The 12,733-nt window shown below is 36.4% G+C and overlaps 1 protein-coding gene across 2 annotated transcripts; it reads right to left on the reverse strand.

The window, feature by feature from the left end:
- Nucleotides 1-6,192: 6,192 nt before the first annotated feature.
- On the reverse strand, nt 6,193-9,979 carry LOC126790343 (protein PHR1-LIKE 2). Of its 2 annotated transcripts, none has more exons than XM_050516544.1 (7): nt 9,827-9,979; nt 9,520-9,734; nt 8,283-8,359; nt 7,982-8,036; nt 7,278-7,353; nt 7,122-7,191; nt 6,193-6,797 (listed from the first exon to the last, which is right to left on the reverse strand). In XM_050516544.1, the coding sequence occupies exons 2-7, from the start codon at nt 9,716-9,718 to the stop codon at nt 6,357-6,359; spliced, it is 918 nt and encodes a 305-aa protein (XP_050372501.1). In that variant the 5' UTR covers nt 9,719-9,734; nt 9,827-9,979; the 3' UTR covers nt 6,193-6,356. The 2 variants fall into 2 exon arrangements, with proteins under 2 accessions (XP_050372501.1, XP_050372500.1); XM_050516543.1 differs by having other exon boundaries at nt 7,278-7,365.
- Nucleotides 9,980-12,733: the final 2,754 nt, after the last annotated feature.

Here is a 12,733-nt window from a genome sequence, read left to right on the forward strand (position 1 = left end):
AGATTAGGGGGAGTGGCAAGCTATAACAGGTTTTCATTTTCACGGCCTTGACCTCGGTTGAGAAGTTCCGTCCACGGCCTCGTTTTACCCATAATGGCACCAAAAAGTAGCCGAGCACTTTACTCGGCCCCTAAGGCCCCCTGTGATGCCCCCTGCCAGCCTTCTGCGGCCCCCCTACAGGCACCCCGCAGACCCCACGGCCCCCCGCACTGCCTCCTCACGAAATTCTAGCATTTTGGCTCTATTTCTTTGACGTCAGCAACCCTTTTTGGGTATGCCTCAACAACACCGACCCTTGTATTTGGATCCATGATGTATATGCATGATATTTGCATGTCAAAATCACTCGTGAATGATGTTTGAGAGTCTAAAACTCAGGGTCAGCCCTAGGGTTAGGCCTAGCAGACGGCCGCCTAGAGCCCCCAACCCAGGTAAGCTCCCGAAAAAAAAATAACCCGTGTAATAATAATATTATTTATATATAAAGTTAATTAAGGTAAAGTAGAGAGTTTTACGTTTTCTAAATTTTCCTTCGCGGTTGCGATTTTGTGAGTTCTAGTTAATTTTTGTCAGTTTCATACAGTCATACTTTGATTTGTTATTTCGTTGGCTATATCTATAATTATTTTTATCTTATTGTAATTGTTCGTCATTTGCTCCTCCATGAAAGATCAATTTTTTTTAGTATCTAGCATATTTGGTTGGGCAATAGAGAAAAAACAATTTTCAATTCAACTATTGAATTAAACTATTCAACTTGATTTATTCCCTAACAGTCATGTTAGGGGGCTCCTTTGTAGTGTTTTTCTTTTTTGTTAAAAAAAACTATTGAATTCAACTTGTAGGTAAGTTTTTTCTATAAATTTTTATTTGCAAACTCTTTTCAATTGGCAAACTATGTTGCGTTCGTAGAAAAATAATAATTTGTGACTACATTAAAGGTAAGGAGCCCCATATTTGCGCTCCATCTATAGCCCTGAAAATCTCAGGGCCGGCCTGCTAAAACCCTTAAGTAACGTTAAGCGGTCATTCGGGCTATATCAATACACTTGCCGAGGTTTATATTGGTGATGTTTATATGCTTGACCTAAGACTACTTGTCTCTATATTCTTGTTTATGAATATGTTATAGAGATATTGAGTGCATAGCTAAAATAAAGCTATTAATGTATTTTGTTTTAATCCATTGTGACTACGATGACTAGATCATCACATAGAATCATGAGTGATTTAAATGCTCAAGTTTAATAGTCCTATGACATTATGATTCAAGTCACATGCTTTTATGCATCAAGAGAAAATTAAACCTTGTCATAGTCGTTGTCTATGTTGTTGAATTAACAACGGAACCATGAAATTGGTGAGATGATAAGCTACTTGAAGGCAATACTTATGCCAACGTATATCACCTAAAAACTCATTGTGAAAGAGTTCTTATGTATCGCTACTAATGACCGACCGCATCTCAAGAGTTATAATAGTGTGAATTGTGTTATTTCACGATACTATGATTTAGAATAATGAATCGATGACACATATAGGCTATTCTTTTAAGCAAAGAAGTTATATGGATCAATAAAATTCCTTATCTGGCCAAAGAAGGTGATAGCCCTGTAATGTAATGGAGATATAATATATGCGTTAGCAAGTGCATAAGCCCACTATATGATCCTTCATTGACTATGCTCAATCTCCAAGCATATTCTTTAGCAAAGTTTAGTAGTAGCACTCTCCTACACTAAAGAAAATGAGATATAAGATGGAAGCCTAGATTGGCTTATCATGATTCACTTTGAAGATAAAATATATTGTGGTGATATAAATATCATGGTTAAACTCAAACCATAACACTTAGATATTATAGAGCACCCAAAATAATGACAAAAGTTGAGAAAGCCTAAAATTTCAGGATTTATAGATTGCGGACTTGTCATCGTGAGAACCGGTTCACCTACTTTTAGGTGGGCTATTGAAGTACTACTTATGGCCACTGATTTTTAACATCCAAGACTACCTACTCAAAACATTTGAGCCCATTTGGACACCTGGAACATGGTAAACTGCTCGACACAAGTGGTCACTGAACTTAGGTGAGTATTCCGGCCGGTTATGTGCCTTTCCGACCAGTTCCGGCAGTGAGGCCGGTGGCATTAGATTCATATCACCCATGTTTACTTGCTCCTAAAATTTCGTAGTATTTGGGTTTCGAAAAGTCAGTGAACCATTCAGGTAAGTGTAAAACATGTTTCCAACAATAAACCAACGATTCGAACCATAAGCTATGGCTTGTAGCATGTTTTGTCTTACGATATCCATCTGTACCACCATCATTGACGTTATTGTTGTAACGGTACGCATGTTAGTGTTTCAAGTCTAACGATATGAATGGTTGTTAACGAATTATGTTAACAGTTTATTGTCCACATATTTTATATGTCAAATTGCGCCTCCTCAAGCGCATAATGATGTGTTATTTGATGTTGAATATTGTCTTTGACTAAGACATGAGCATCCACCTATGCCCGCTTATATAATGACCTTAACAAGTGATCTTGTTTAGTCACTTTTTTTATGAGCTAGTCTCTCCATTGTTAAAAGGAGAGAAGATCAAGTTTGTTCAAGTTAAACGACTTGGTTTTGTCGTAGTTTGTCCCACTATGCCTCATCATGTTCCTACCAAGTCCCATAAATTAAAGTGATGAGATCGGATATACATGCTACAACTATGCTTGTAAGGATTGATGTCCGACAAATGGACATGTAGTCACTCATTGTTGGTGACGTGGTGACTCCATAAATGTTAGATGGTGTCACTAGGTTGTGGCTCTCACATGTAGTCTATTAGACTGGATAAACCATTAGAATTCACTTCGAAGACTTTTAATTACTATTTCATGGGATAGATGTTGAACATCCCACACCCTATGTTCATTCTATGGAATGGATGCATAATCGACAAATAAGCGGTTACAACTTATATCTTGGGCTCTCGTTACGCATAAGTAATTTACCCATAGCTGCCTGGGAATATGTAATATTGTATGCACCTGTACTTAGAATACTAGGATCTTGAGAATACTAGGTCTTGAAAGTGATAACCGTTATTGATGATGTTATTCATCGGTTGGTTAAAAGAAATAAGAATATTAAACTAATGCCTAAAAGTATTACATGAATCAGTCGAAGTTATGAGAATATGTGTTTTTGCCATATGAGCGACGATAAGTCTTAAGAGATGAAACTCTCCATATTCAAGTACAATATGTGTATGCATGTACTTGTTGTAATATATTTGACTCGACATCTCATTCGGTTTAAACTTGTAAGACCAAGATGATGGCTGAGTGCCCCCACACATATGTTAGTGCTTGATCATAGCACGTTATGATGCTAAATCCTATATCCCAACACAAAGATACTTTAATGAAGCGAGTTAGAATCTACCCAAATACGTAGGTCAACTTCCACGAGACCTATAGGGCAGCTCACTCGTTTGATAGAGATGAAATTAGTACCAGTGAAAAGATCTATGTGTCTACTTTCCAAGAACACCGACCATTTGATCATATATATTATATTGAGTGAGTTATAGCTGTTTAAGTAAATTAGGACAATTTTGTCCGAAAACTACATATTCACATGTGATCAACTCGAATCTGAGTCAACTTTGACGGAGCTTTGTGATCAGCTCAGAACGAACTAGGTTGTGAGCCATATATCCCTAGAAGGTATGGGTGTCTACTTTCCAAAACATTTAACAGTTCATTTATACCTATTGTATCGAAGAAGTTATGACTGTTTAAGTGCGTAAAGGTCATACCACATTTGAATCTGATTTTCATTGCAAACTTTTGTTTTGAATTATCATGTAATTCTCTTTCTTTTGATCCATGTACGGATATGTGTACATGTCTGATTTAAGAATGTTTAGCGAGATTTGATATTTAAGTCATTGACCCATTACTACTTTTGAAGATTGTGAAGAGTAATTGTATACGCTATTTATCTAAACTCCGAGATTGAGTTACCGATCAGGGGGAGTTGTTTTGCAGACTTCATGGGGAGTTTATACCACATGTTATCTTCAACTGTAGTTGGTACATTGTGCTTTTTTTTTTCCTTCGACCAAGCTTTTTAAGTTTACCCAAGAGATTTTTGTTTTATTTGGCAAGATTTTTACCGAGACAACAATATTGCATTATGACACATTAGGATCGCAATACAAGAGAGAGTGTTGTAGGAGAATTATCCTCTAATCTTCTGGTGTATCTTGTCATAATTAGTATATGTTAGTCTAGATAAAAAATGATATATAATCACTTATTCTACGAGATACTCAATGTAATGATTATATAAAGGTCTCTTTATCAATGAATAAATATTGATGTTTCTCCATATTTTGATGTGTATTACATTTCTCTATAACAACACACATATAAGTTTGACATTTTGTGTTGATGACATCTTTATAATTTGTATTTGATGCACTACAAATAGATCAAGGAAAACAAATACAAAAAAAAAAAGCAAAAGAATTAGAAAAGAAAATAAATTGATTTAAAGTGGGGTATTTCAATCATTTCAAAAAATTAATGAAATTTTTTAACGGTCGACTAATGGGAATGAGTAAGATTATCGGCAAATGTAAATTTAAGGATATACTAAATTAATTTGAAAGTCGAATGACAAAACTGTTTTTAAGTGTAAAATAAAAGAGTGTCACAAGTATTTAATTCTAGTTTCTACATAAATTACCAGGTTGAAATCAAAATAGGTTTTGTACCTGATTTCATTTCATCATGACTCCTCAGCTTTGAGACTAATAAAAGTTACTAATAATAGCTATGGATGACATCATGACACAACAAAAAATTGAGCTTGGTGGTACCTCTTGGTAATGGTATGAATGTAAAAATCTATGTTGCACCGACACGGCAAAGAGTGGAGTGTCGGCGTGTCCGATACGCCCCGACACGCCGATACGACACGCCTTTTTCCTACCACGGACACGGAAAACTGTGCTCATCTGATCTCCGATCTCATCAGCGACAACAGTTGAGCCTCCCGACGTCTTCTGCTACCACACCATGGCTCCTGGTTCTTCTTCTTCTAGCCCGCCACAACACAAGAGAAGCTCCACAAAGTCGCCGGAGCTCGGGAAATCGGCGACGGGTCCCCACTGCCTCAAAACTCGGACTTGCCGGAATCGAGTTGATGTCGAATCTGCGAGTATAATTAGAGAGAGGGGAGAGAGGCGGTTGCGGTGGTGGTGGTCTCGTAGCGAGGCGTCGCTGGAAAGCAACGGTGTAGCCTGGAGAAGGTCGCGTTGTGTTACTCTGTTTTGTAACATAAGAGAGAGAGAGAGAGAGAGAGAGAGAGAGAGAGAGAGAGAGAGAGAGAGAGAGAGAGAGAGAGAGAGGTGAGGTGATGGTGTGTGGGTTAGGTGTAGGATTTTTGGGTCTTTATAGGTTGATCCAATGGCTGAGATAAGAGGAAGGAAATGGATGGATGAGATTTAAAATTGGAAATAAGAATTTCTGAAAAGTACTTTTAAACATTTCTAAAAAACAAAAACTTCTAAAGTTTGTAGAAAATAAACCGTGTCAGAAAATTATTCCGTGAATATCCTAAGCTCGTAGTGACGTGTAGTGTAATAAAAATATTAAACTACAAATTCAGGGGCTCACAACGACTGAACGACGCCTCTACCTGATAACGGTGACCTCACCTCTGTTAACGGCTCTATTTGGGTTTTTGTAATTGGTGAGAGGATTAAGTATATATAGGGGTTAATAGCTATCTCAAGTTGTTAAGTATTAATAGGCTAATTAAAGCTAACTTAAGTTGTTGGGCAAATTTGGTTTTGATTGTTTTGTTTTGAGAGCTTGATACTTGCATTTTTATTGTATGGAATAATATTGGTTCTATTGTACAATTGGATGGTGTGGTGTTGAGATACTAAGAGTCTTGAAACGAGAATGTGTTTTATTGGCTATATGCACTTTTGTTACTTGACTATTTAATGTTATTTCTTAAAATGATTGTGTAATAAATAAATTTTGCAACTTTAAAATGATATTTTTAATTTATTTTAGGTATATAAAAATATATAATTATTATTAATTTACTGTATGAGAACCGTATCGGATGATAGGTTTTTGAAATCCACCGTGTCATGATGTCCGTGCAACATAGGTAAAAAGGATACCCAGGCTACATTTAATCTGCTTACAAATATACAGAACACTGATAGGTACGTGTTACAAAGGATATGCGTTGTTTAGATTAACTAGCCAATGAGTACAAAAGGTCATACGAGGTGGGGATTTCAAGCTTTAAACAATTTAGGTCTTCCCTCATCCAATATTACTCATCATCCATTCTACTTCTTGCCTCATGTTGCCCTCTAAGGGCATCGATTCCCCATTGCCAAAGAAGGGCCTTTGCCTTTTCTTCATAGTCAGTGTACTCATACCCATGGGAGAACCAGGGCTTCCAGTTGATGTCAAGCAGCTATCAACAGAGCAATTGCTGATGCGAGCCAGTACATTTGGGACGCTTTTATTCTCTATTGCTGCAGCAAGTTCAGACAAGGATGGCATTTTTATGGTATCAAGTGGGGCCATCCCTCGACAGTCACTGGAAACCTTAATAGCAAGTTCAGAGAGTTCTTCCTTAGCAGCTTCAAGCCCAGCAGCAGTTGCAGCCTGGTCATTCAGAGCCTTACAAGCTTTCTCAAGGATGGACTGTAGGTACTTTCCCTGTGCTTCAATTCGAAGTTGAAGGCGACGCTGCACCTGCGTACAAGTTAGAATGTAGCCATAAGAACTTGCTGCTTTCAATTATCACTTTTTGTGTGTGTGTGTGTGTGTGGGTGGGGGGGGGGAGCTAGAATAAACAGGAGAAAAACTAGAGAACAAAGAGTATTTTAGGTGAAGATTTCAAAAATATATCAGCATATAGGTCAATTGGTCAAATGACCGAGAGATTTTCTTGCTGAAACTTTGAAATGTTTCCTCACTCAAAGTAGTACAGAAAACTGATAGAGTAACAAACTTACAAACTCTTTGTGACAATGCAAAAACTCATGAACTTCAAATTACTAGTTAGAGAAGACAAACCTCCAGCTGCTCATGCAGTCTTCTTTGCACTTCCATTTGTACACGCAATGCCTCAGTAACTTGGTAGCCACTGTTTAAAGAACCACAATTATATGGAAATTTAAAAGAAAACAAAAATAGATGAGCATCAGGCGTAATAGGGAAAAGATCACAAACTCAGTCAGATCTTGGGCGATCACCCTTGATGAGGTTGCTGAAGACCCAGTGTCCTGACACTCAGCAATGCAAGAAGCTGCAATCCCAACTACACATTGTTTACATAACTAATAAATATTTCAACAGCCACATTTCCCACTAAAATCATCTCTTACACCAATTACACATCACTACTTAAGCAATGATATCATAGAATTTATATTGCTGTCATACATCCAAATAAACATATTATTCTGACCACCAGATGCCAGAGATTTGAACTTGCTTCTTCATTGGTTCCCCACCAAGATGTACTATCTTCTAGTATAAACATAATATCTAATGATTACACAACAATCTCATAAGCCTATTTAAATGAAGTCATCTATCTCCCACTTACAGTAATTGATTTAGAAGTTTCAAGCCTTAACAATACATAAACCAAAATACCAAGATGCAAGATGCCAAGAGACAGCACAAAAAAGTTAACAAAACGAAGGCAGCCAGCTAGAGACAGTTCTTTATGATGTCATTATACAGCTCAGTGTGTAAATGAAAAATGAAAGGGTCAAGATGAAAACGGGATACTTATGTTGGGTGGTTCAAGTAGTATTTTTGATTTTGCCCCTCCGTTTTAAGATCATCAAAGTCACATGGAAAATGTACAACAGTTAACAATATAGTGAGCAAGTAATTCATTATTTCAAAGTGCACAAGGCCAGTACCATCCTTTGAGTTTTCAGTTGATTCTTTGAACGATTGCTTTCCCAGTCGATATTTCTGCAAGCATAGAATAAGGTAAAGGATACAAATTTAGTTATACAAACTTGAAATGTAAAATTAGGGCAAGAAACTATTAATGTAACTAAAAAGAGATAGGTAAATAGTTGCTGCACTACAGAAATAATCTAGCTTAAAGTTTCTTAAATCTTTTATATTTTAAAGACCAGTCCCTTTCCTCCCAACTCACTTGAATATATGGCATCTAATTTATGATGAAATAAATAATTGGAAAGAGAAACAGACCTGAAGGTGTGATTTCAAGTGATATAGAGTAAGGCCTTTTACTCCCATTGTTCTCATAATGGTCTTGGGTGTCGCTTCTGCAATTTATGCATAATCAGAGTCACCAGACAAAACTTCAGAGCCAAGAATATTAATGCAATCTATCCTAGTATGCACTGCTGACTAATTACTGATGATCATTAAATGGGAAATACAGATTTGTGCACTACCAAACTGAGAAACAAGAACGTATGACTAAATATAGATGCAGTCAGACATCAAAATTACAACCACAGTTGTGCCACCTTTTTACCTCAGTCATATGAGATATTGGTATATAGGCTAATAGTCAGGAAAAGCCTTACTAAGTCTTAACAAAGAAACTATCTTGCTCCTTCCTAATCTTAATTGGTTTGTTTTCCCTGAAGCCCATGTTAAGTTTCTAAGTGTGTGTCTGCTGCTAGATAATAAGAGGAACAAGATCACATGAGAAGAGAATCACCATGAAAGCTTGAGATATTCTGGGTTAGAGTGACATGTATCTATGAATGTTATTAAAAGTCCAATAAAATCCACATACTTTTTTGTATTGAAATTTCCTCCCCCATTCAGGCAGGCAAGTTTTCATTATCTTTGCTCATATATCATTAAAACCCCCCATTTTACACATGCGTTGTGACTTGTAATCATGACTACATTGATAATGATACATGCATAGCTCAGTCAGTTGCAACAGTATGATTGCAGCTAATCAGCTACAACCCCCAACTAACAAAACAAAGATAAAGACCACACCATACTCCCATAAATCACCCTAATTCAGCAGTAAATTCCAACAGAATTAAAATTACAAGACAAAAACAACCAGATTTCACCTCAATAAACATTCACAACAACAGAATTGGTATTTCATTTTTTGTTAAAGATAAACGCGATCCAGCTTTGCTGTCATTTTTAAAGGTCCATTAACTAAATCCAATAAACATTCACAACAACAAACAAAACCCAAAAACAGTGAGACACATTAATACGCAGCAGCACTCTCTTGTCACAATTAATAGAACCAAATCACCCAATTAAAAAGGACAAAAACCCAATACACTCCAAGTCTCCAACACAATAAACAACAACAACAACAACAAAAACCCAAGAACCCCATAAACGCAGCACATTCAATTCAACACCAACATTACAAGAAGTTGAGACTATAAAAAACCAGACTTTACAAGCAAGTATGTAAGAAGAACACAATACTCACTGTCAGGGCCACCAAGCTGAGTGACAGCATCCACAAACCTCTCATGGAGCTCGGCCGTCCACCTCAGCCGGGGCTTCGGATCCGTAGTCAGAACCAAGCAAGCATCCCCAGGCAGGTTAGTACCATCCAACGATCCAATGAACTCTCCATGCCCACAAACACCCCCATCCAACGACAGAGAATGCATAGCAGAGTACATTCTCACTCAAGCTTCCCTGAAACCAAAAACCCACATAAAGTTTCTTCAAAAACTGATGAAAAACTCGAGTTTCAAACGCTGGAGGACATGTTGAAGCCAAATGGGTACCTGGGAATCGGGGCTCCAAGAACCCCGAGAGTTGCAGAAGTTAAAAAGGAGGAGGAGATTTGAGTGTGGAAGAGAAAGAATAACAAGATGAGAGTAGAAGCAAAAGGCATGGGAGATGAGCTCAGCCTTTTTAAGCTTAAGAGAGACAGCGATGTCTTGTTGTGTCTCTCTCTGCTTTCTTTGTGTATTTGTTTTTTGTTTGGTTTCTTTTCTTTTGCTCTGTTCTCCTCTGTTTCTCTGAAACGGCTAACCATCATTCTCAAAAAACAAAAACCGGCTAATCATAGATGGCAAGCATGTGAAAGCTAGTTGTGTACCTTTTTACTGTAGTTTTATTTCTAAAATCTTGATTAGAGAACGTAAACTTGGTTTAACCGTTTAAGTGTTTAACGTTTTATGGATCGTTATTACTGGAGAGCCGATGAAGTGAACGGAAATCGACTTTGAGGATAGGGAAATTAGCTAAGAAGTTACCGCAATTGACTTTGAGTTTTCAAGACTCAAATTGAATTGATATTTGGTTTTAGAAATTGAAAAATGGAAACTATGAATAAACTTACGATTCATGCTAGTTTACCAATGAGTAACGGCTTAACGGGTTGCAGACATTTACTTGTGAACTAATTGCACATGAGACTAGAAATGCATGTGAACGTTTGCATTGTAACAGACAATGCTGTTATATCTTTCCTAGTTATTACCAACTTCTAACAAATTTCACATGGAAATCTCAATAGATAGATTGTTCATTTGAGGAATTTGTAAACTTGTAATTCGCACACCTAAAACTTTAGTACTTGAACTACTCATGATTTACATGAAGTAATTAGATTACATGAATTACAGATCCTAGAGAAGATTTGCCCTAAAAACAACAGTCAACGCCTAGCCACCCACTCTCGTTGGTATCAGGCCCTTCACACCAAAACCTATCAATCGTTTCTCTCTGATTTGTTTACTTTTTGTCCAAACTCGTTTTTCTTGAGTGGTTAAGGTTCAGTTGGATTACTTTCTATTATTAGGCAAGGGATTAGAATTGTCACAAGGACTAGGACCCCTGCCCTTTTCTCCATGTCACTTTTGTATCCAACAATTATTGACTGGAAAATTAGGGAGAGCCTTGCACACATATCTGGGTCAACACCAAGCTAGCAACATGACCTTTCAGACAAAAATGTGTTCCAATTTTTCAATAATGGTGGGGTTTCCCACTTTGCATATTCCACAACAGCAACTGGGAAGGGACATTGATAGAACAGTCTAGTAAGACCTTACAATATAAAGGTTTTTTGCAATTTCATTGTTGAGAGGCGAAAAAAAAAACTAGAGAAAGAGACTATTCATACCCTATTGCAAAGACAAGTAATGTGACTAATAAACTAGGCAAGTGGCCTGCTGCGGGTCTTTGTACTATGATAATTGTTCGGGCTAAAAGTTACTACTTTGTATCCATTGACCTCCTTAATGACAATTAAATATTCAGAGTTCCAAACAAAAAAAGAATATATAAGAGCTGAGCTAAGCTGGGCTATTTACACTATTCCAGAGAGTATTCCCCAACAGACATTGATTATCTGATTCATTAGAAAAATAGTTGAGCCTTAAAAAAAACATTTACATTTTCAATTTAATTCAATTGTAATATAGCATCTCTTAAGAGCCGTCTAATCAGCTTGTTGTGTGCCCGTAAAACATAGCAACATAAATAAATTATCAAGTCAGAATAGAAAATAAGTTTCACAAAGAAAGGTTTCATAATATAGTTTCATTGATTAAGCTTTCATAATATCTAATGTTCATATTTTCACTAAGAAACTGTTTTGCCCCTTTGTATCCAACACAATTACACTAAAAGATTATGTGTTAAAAAATCAAAACGGAAAGTCTTGAAAAAACAAAATAGAACAGTTATTTATCATTGCAAAATTTTTCATCTTTACACAATAACACGTGCGATATATAGTTTGGATAACTATATATTCAAGTTAACTCGGATCATGTATTCATGTATAAGTTTGGCAAAACAATTTATCTTCGACTATGCATGTTTGAATGAAGATTTGCAAGGCTCTAGGACAAACATATAATCTATTTGGATCATATCACAGTACTGTCATCAAGTTACCAATCAAGAGTACGAATTGTAAACTAACAACCCAGCAACAACTCTAGTAGAAATGGAATAGAAAATGGCAAAAAGAAAACTGCACTACATGATATAAATCATAATCAAACAAAAAGAAATCCAATCTCTACTTGATTATAAGCTCAATTATATCTATACCCACATAGGCACACACATATACAAATATTAAAACTATAAGATCCGCCTCAATCCGCCTCACCTAAACGGAACAGAATTCTTGTGCTTGCAGGGGATTGCAACTGAATCAATGAAATGCCAAGTCTAAAATCAGAGAATAGTCTGCGTACTTAAGAGCCAAGAAAAGAAAAATAAAATAAAAATGAATCATCGTTTAACAGATGGAAGAAAAATGACTTTAGTTGCAGAGACATTACAGAAAATACAATAAATTACCATTTGAACAACCACTTTGATGATGCCTAACTCATGGAATGATATGCACTTTGAAGTAGATTTTTTACAAAAGTTTGACGAAACAAACAATATCACTCTTATCATTCATATAACCATCATATATAAAATCTAAAGAAAAAAAAACAATTGGCAAACTATTGTCAAATAGGCATTGTTAGATCTTGGTGCCATAGCAGTACTATAAACAGTATACTATAGCTATAACCTTGTTTTACAATACTCCAAATCTTTAAAAATTAGAAAAGCACATATTGAACTTAATATACAAATATGAATCTGCCCTGCTGTAGGGAAAAAGACAATAAGTGAGTAGTGCCCACTTTGATGTTCCAAAAAATACGAGTTGG

The sequence above is a fragment of the Argentina anserina genome, chromosome 4 (assembly GCF_933775445.1).
Source record: "Argentina anserina chromosome 4, drPotAnse1.1, whole genome shotgun sequence".
Lineage (NCBI taxonomy): Eukaryota > Viridiplantae > Streptophyta > Magnoliopsida > Rosales > Rosaceae > Argentina > Argentina anserina.

Excerpts from the sequence above, each read along its gene's own strand:
- LOC126790343 (XM_050516543.1), bottom strand. The coding sequence starts at position 9,718 with ATGTACTCTGCTATGCATTCTCTGTCGTTGGATGGGGGTGTTTGTGGG. Across the intron at positions 8,360-9,519 it reads TCAGCTTGGTGGCCCTGACA|AAGCGACACCCAAGACCATT; the intron begins GTGAGTATTGTG and ends CATAAATTGCAG. Across the intron at positions 8,037-8,282 it reads ACTTGAAATCACACCTTCAG|AAATATCGACTGGGAAAGCA; the intron begins GTCTGTTTCTCT and ends CTATGCTTGCAG.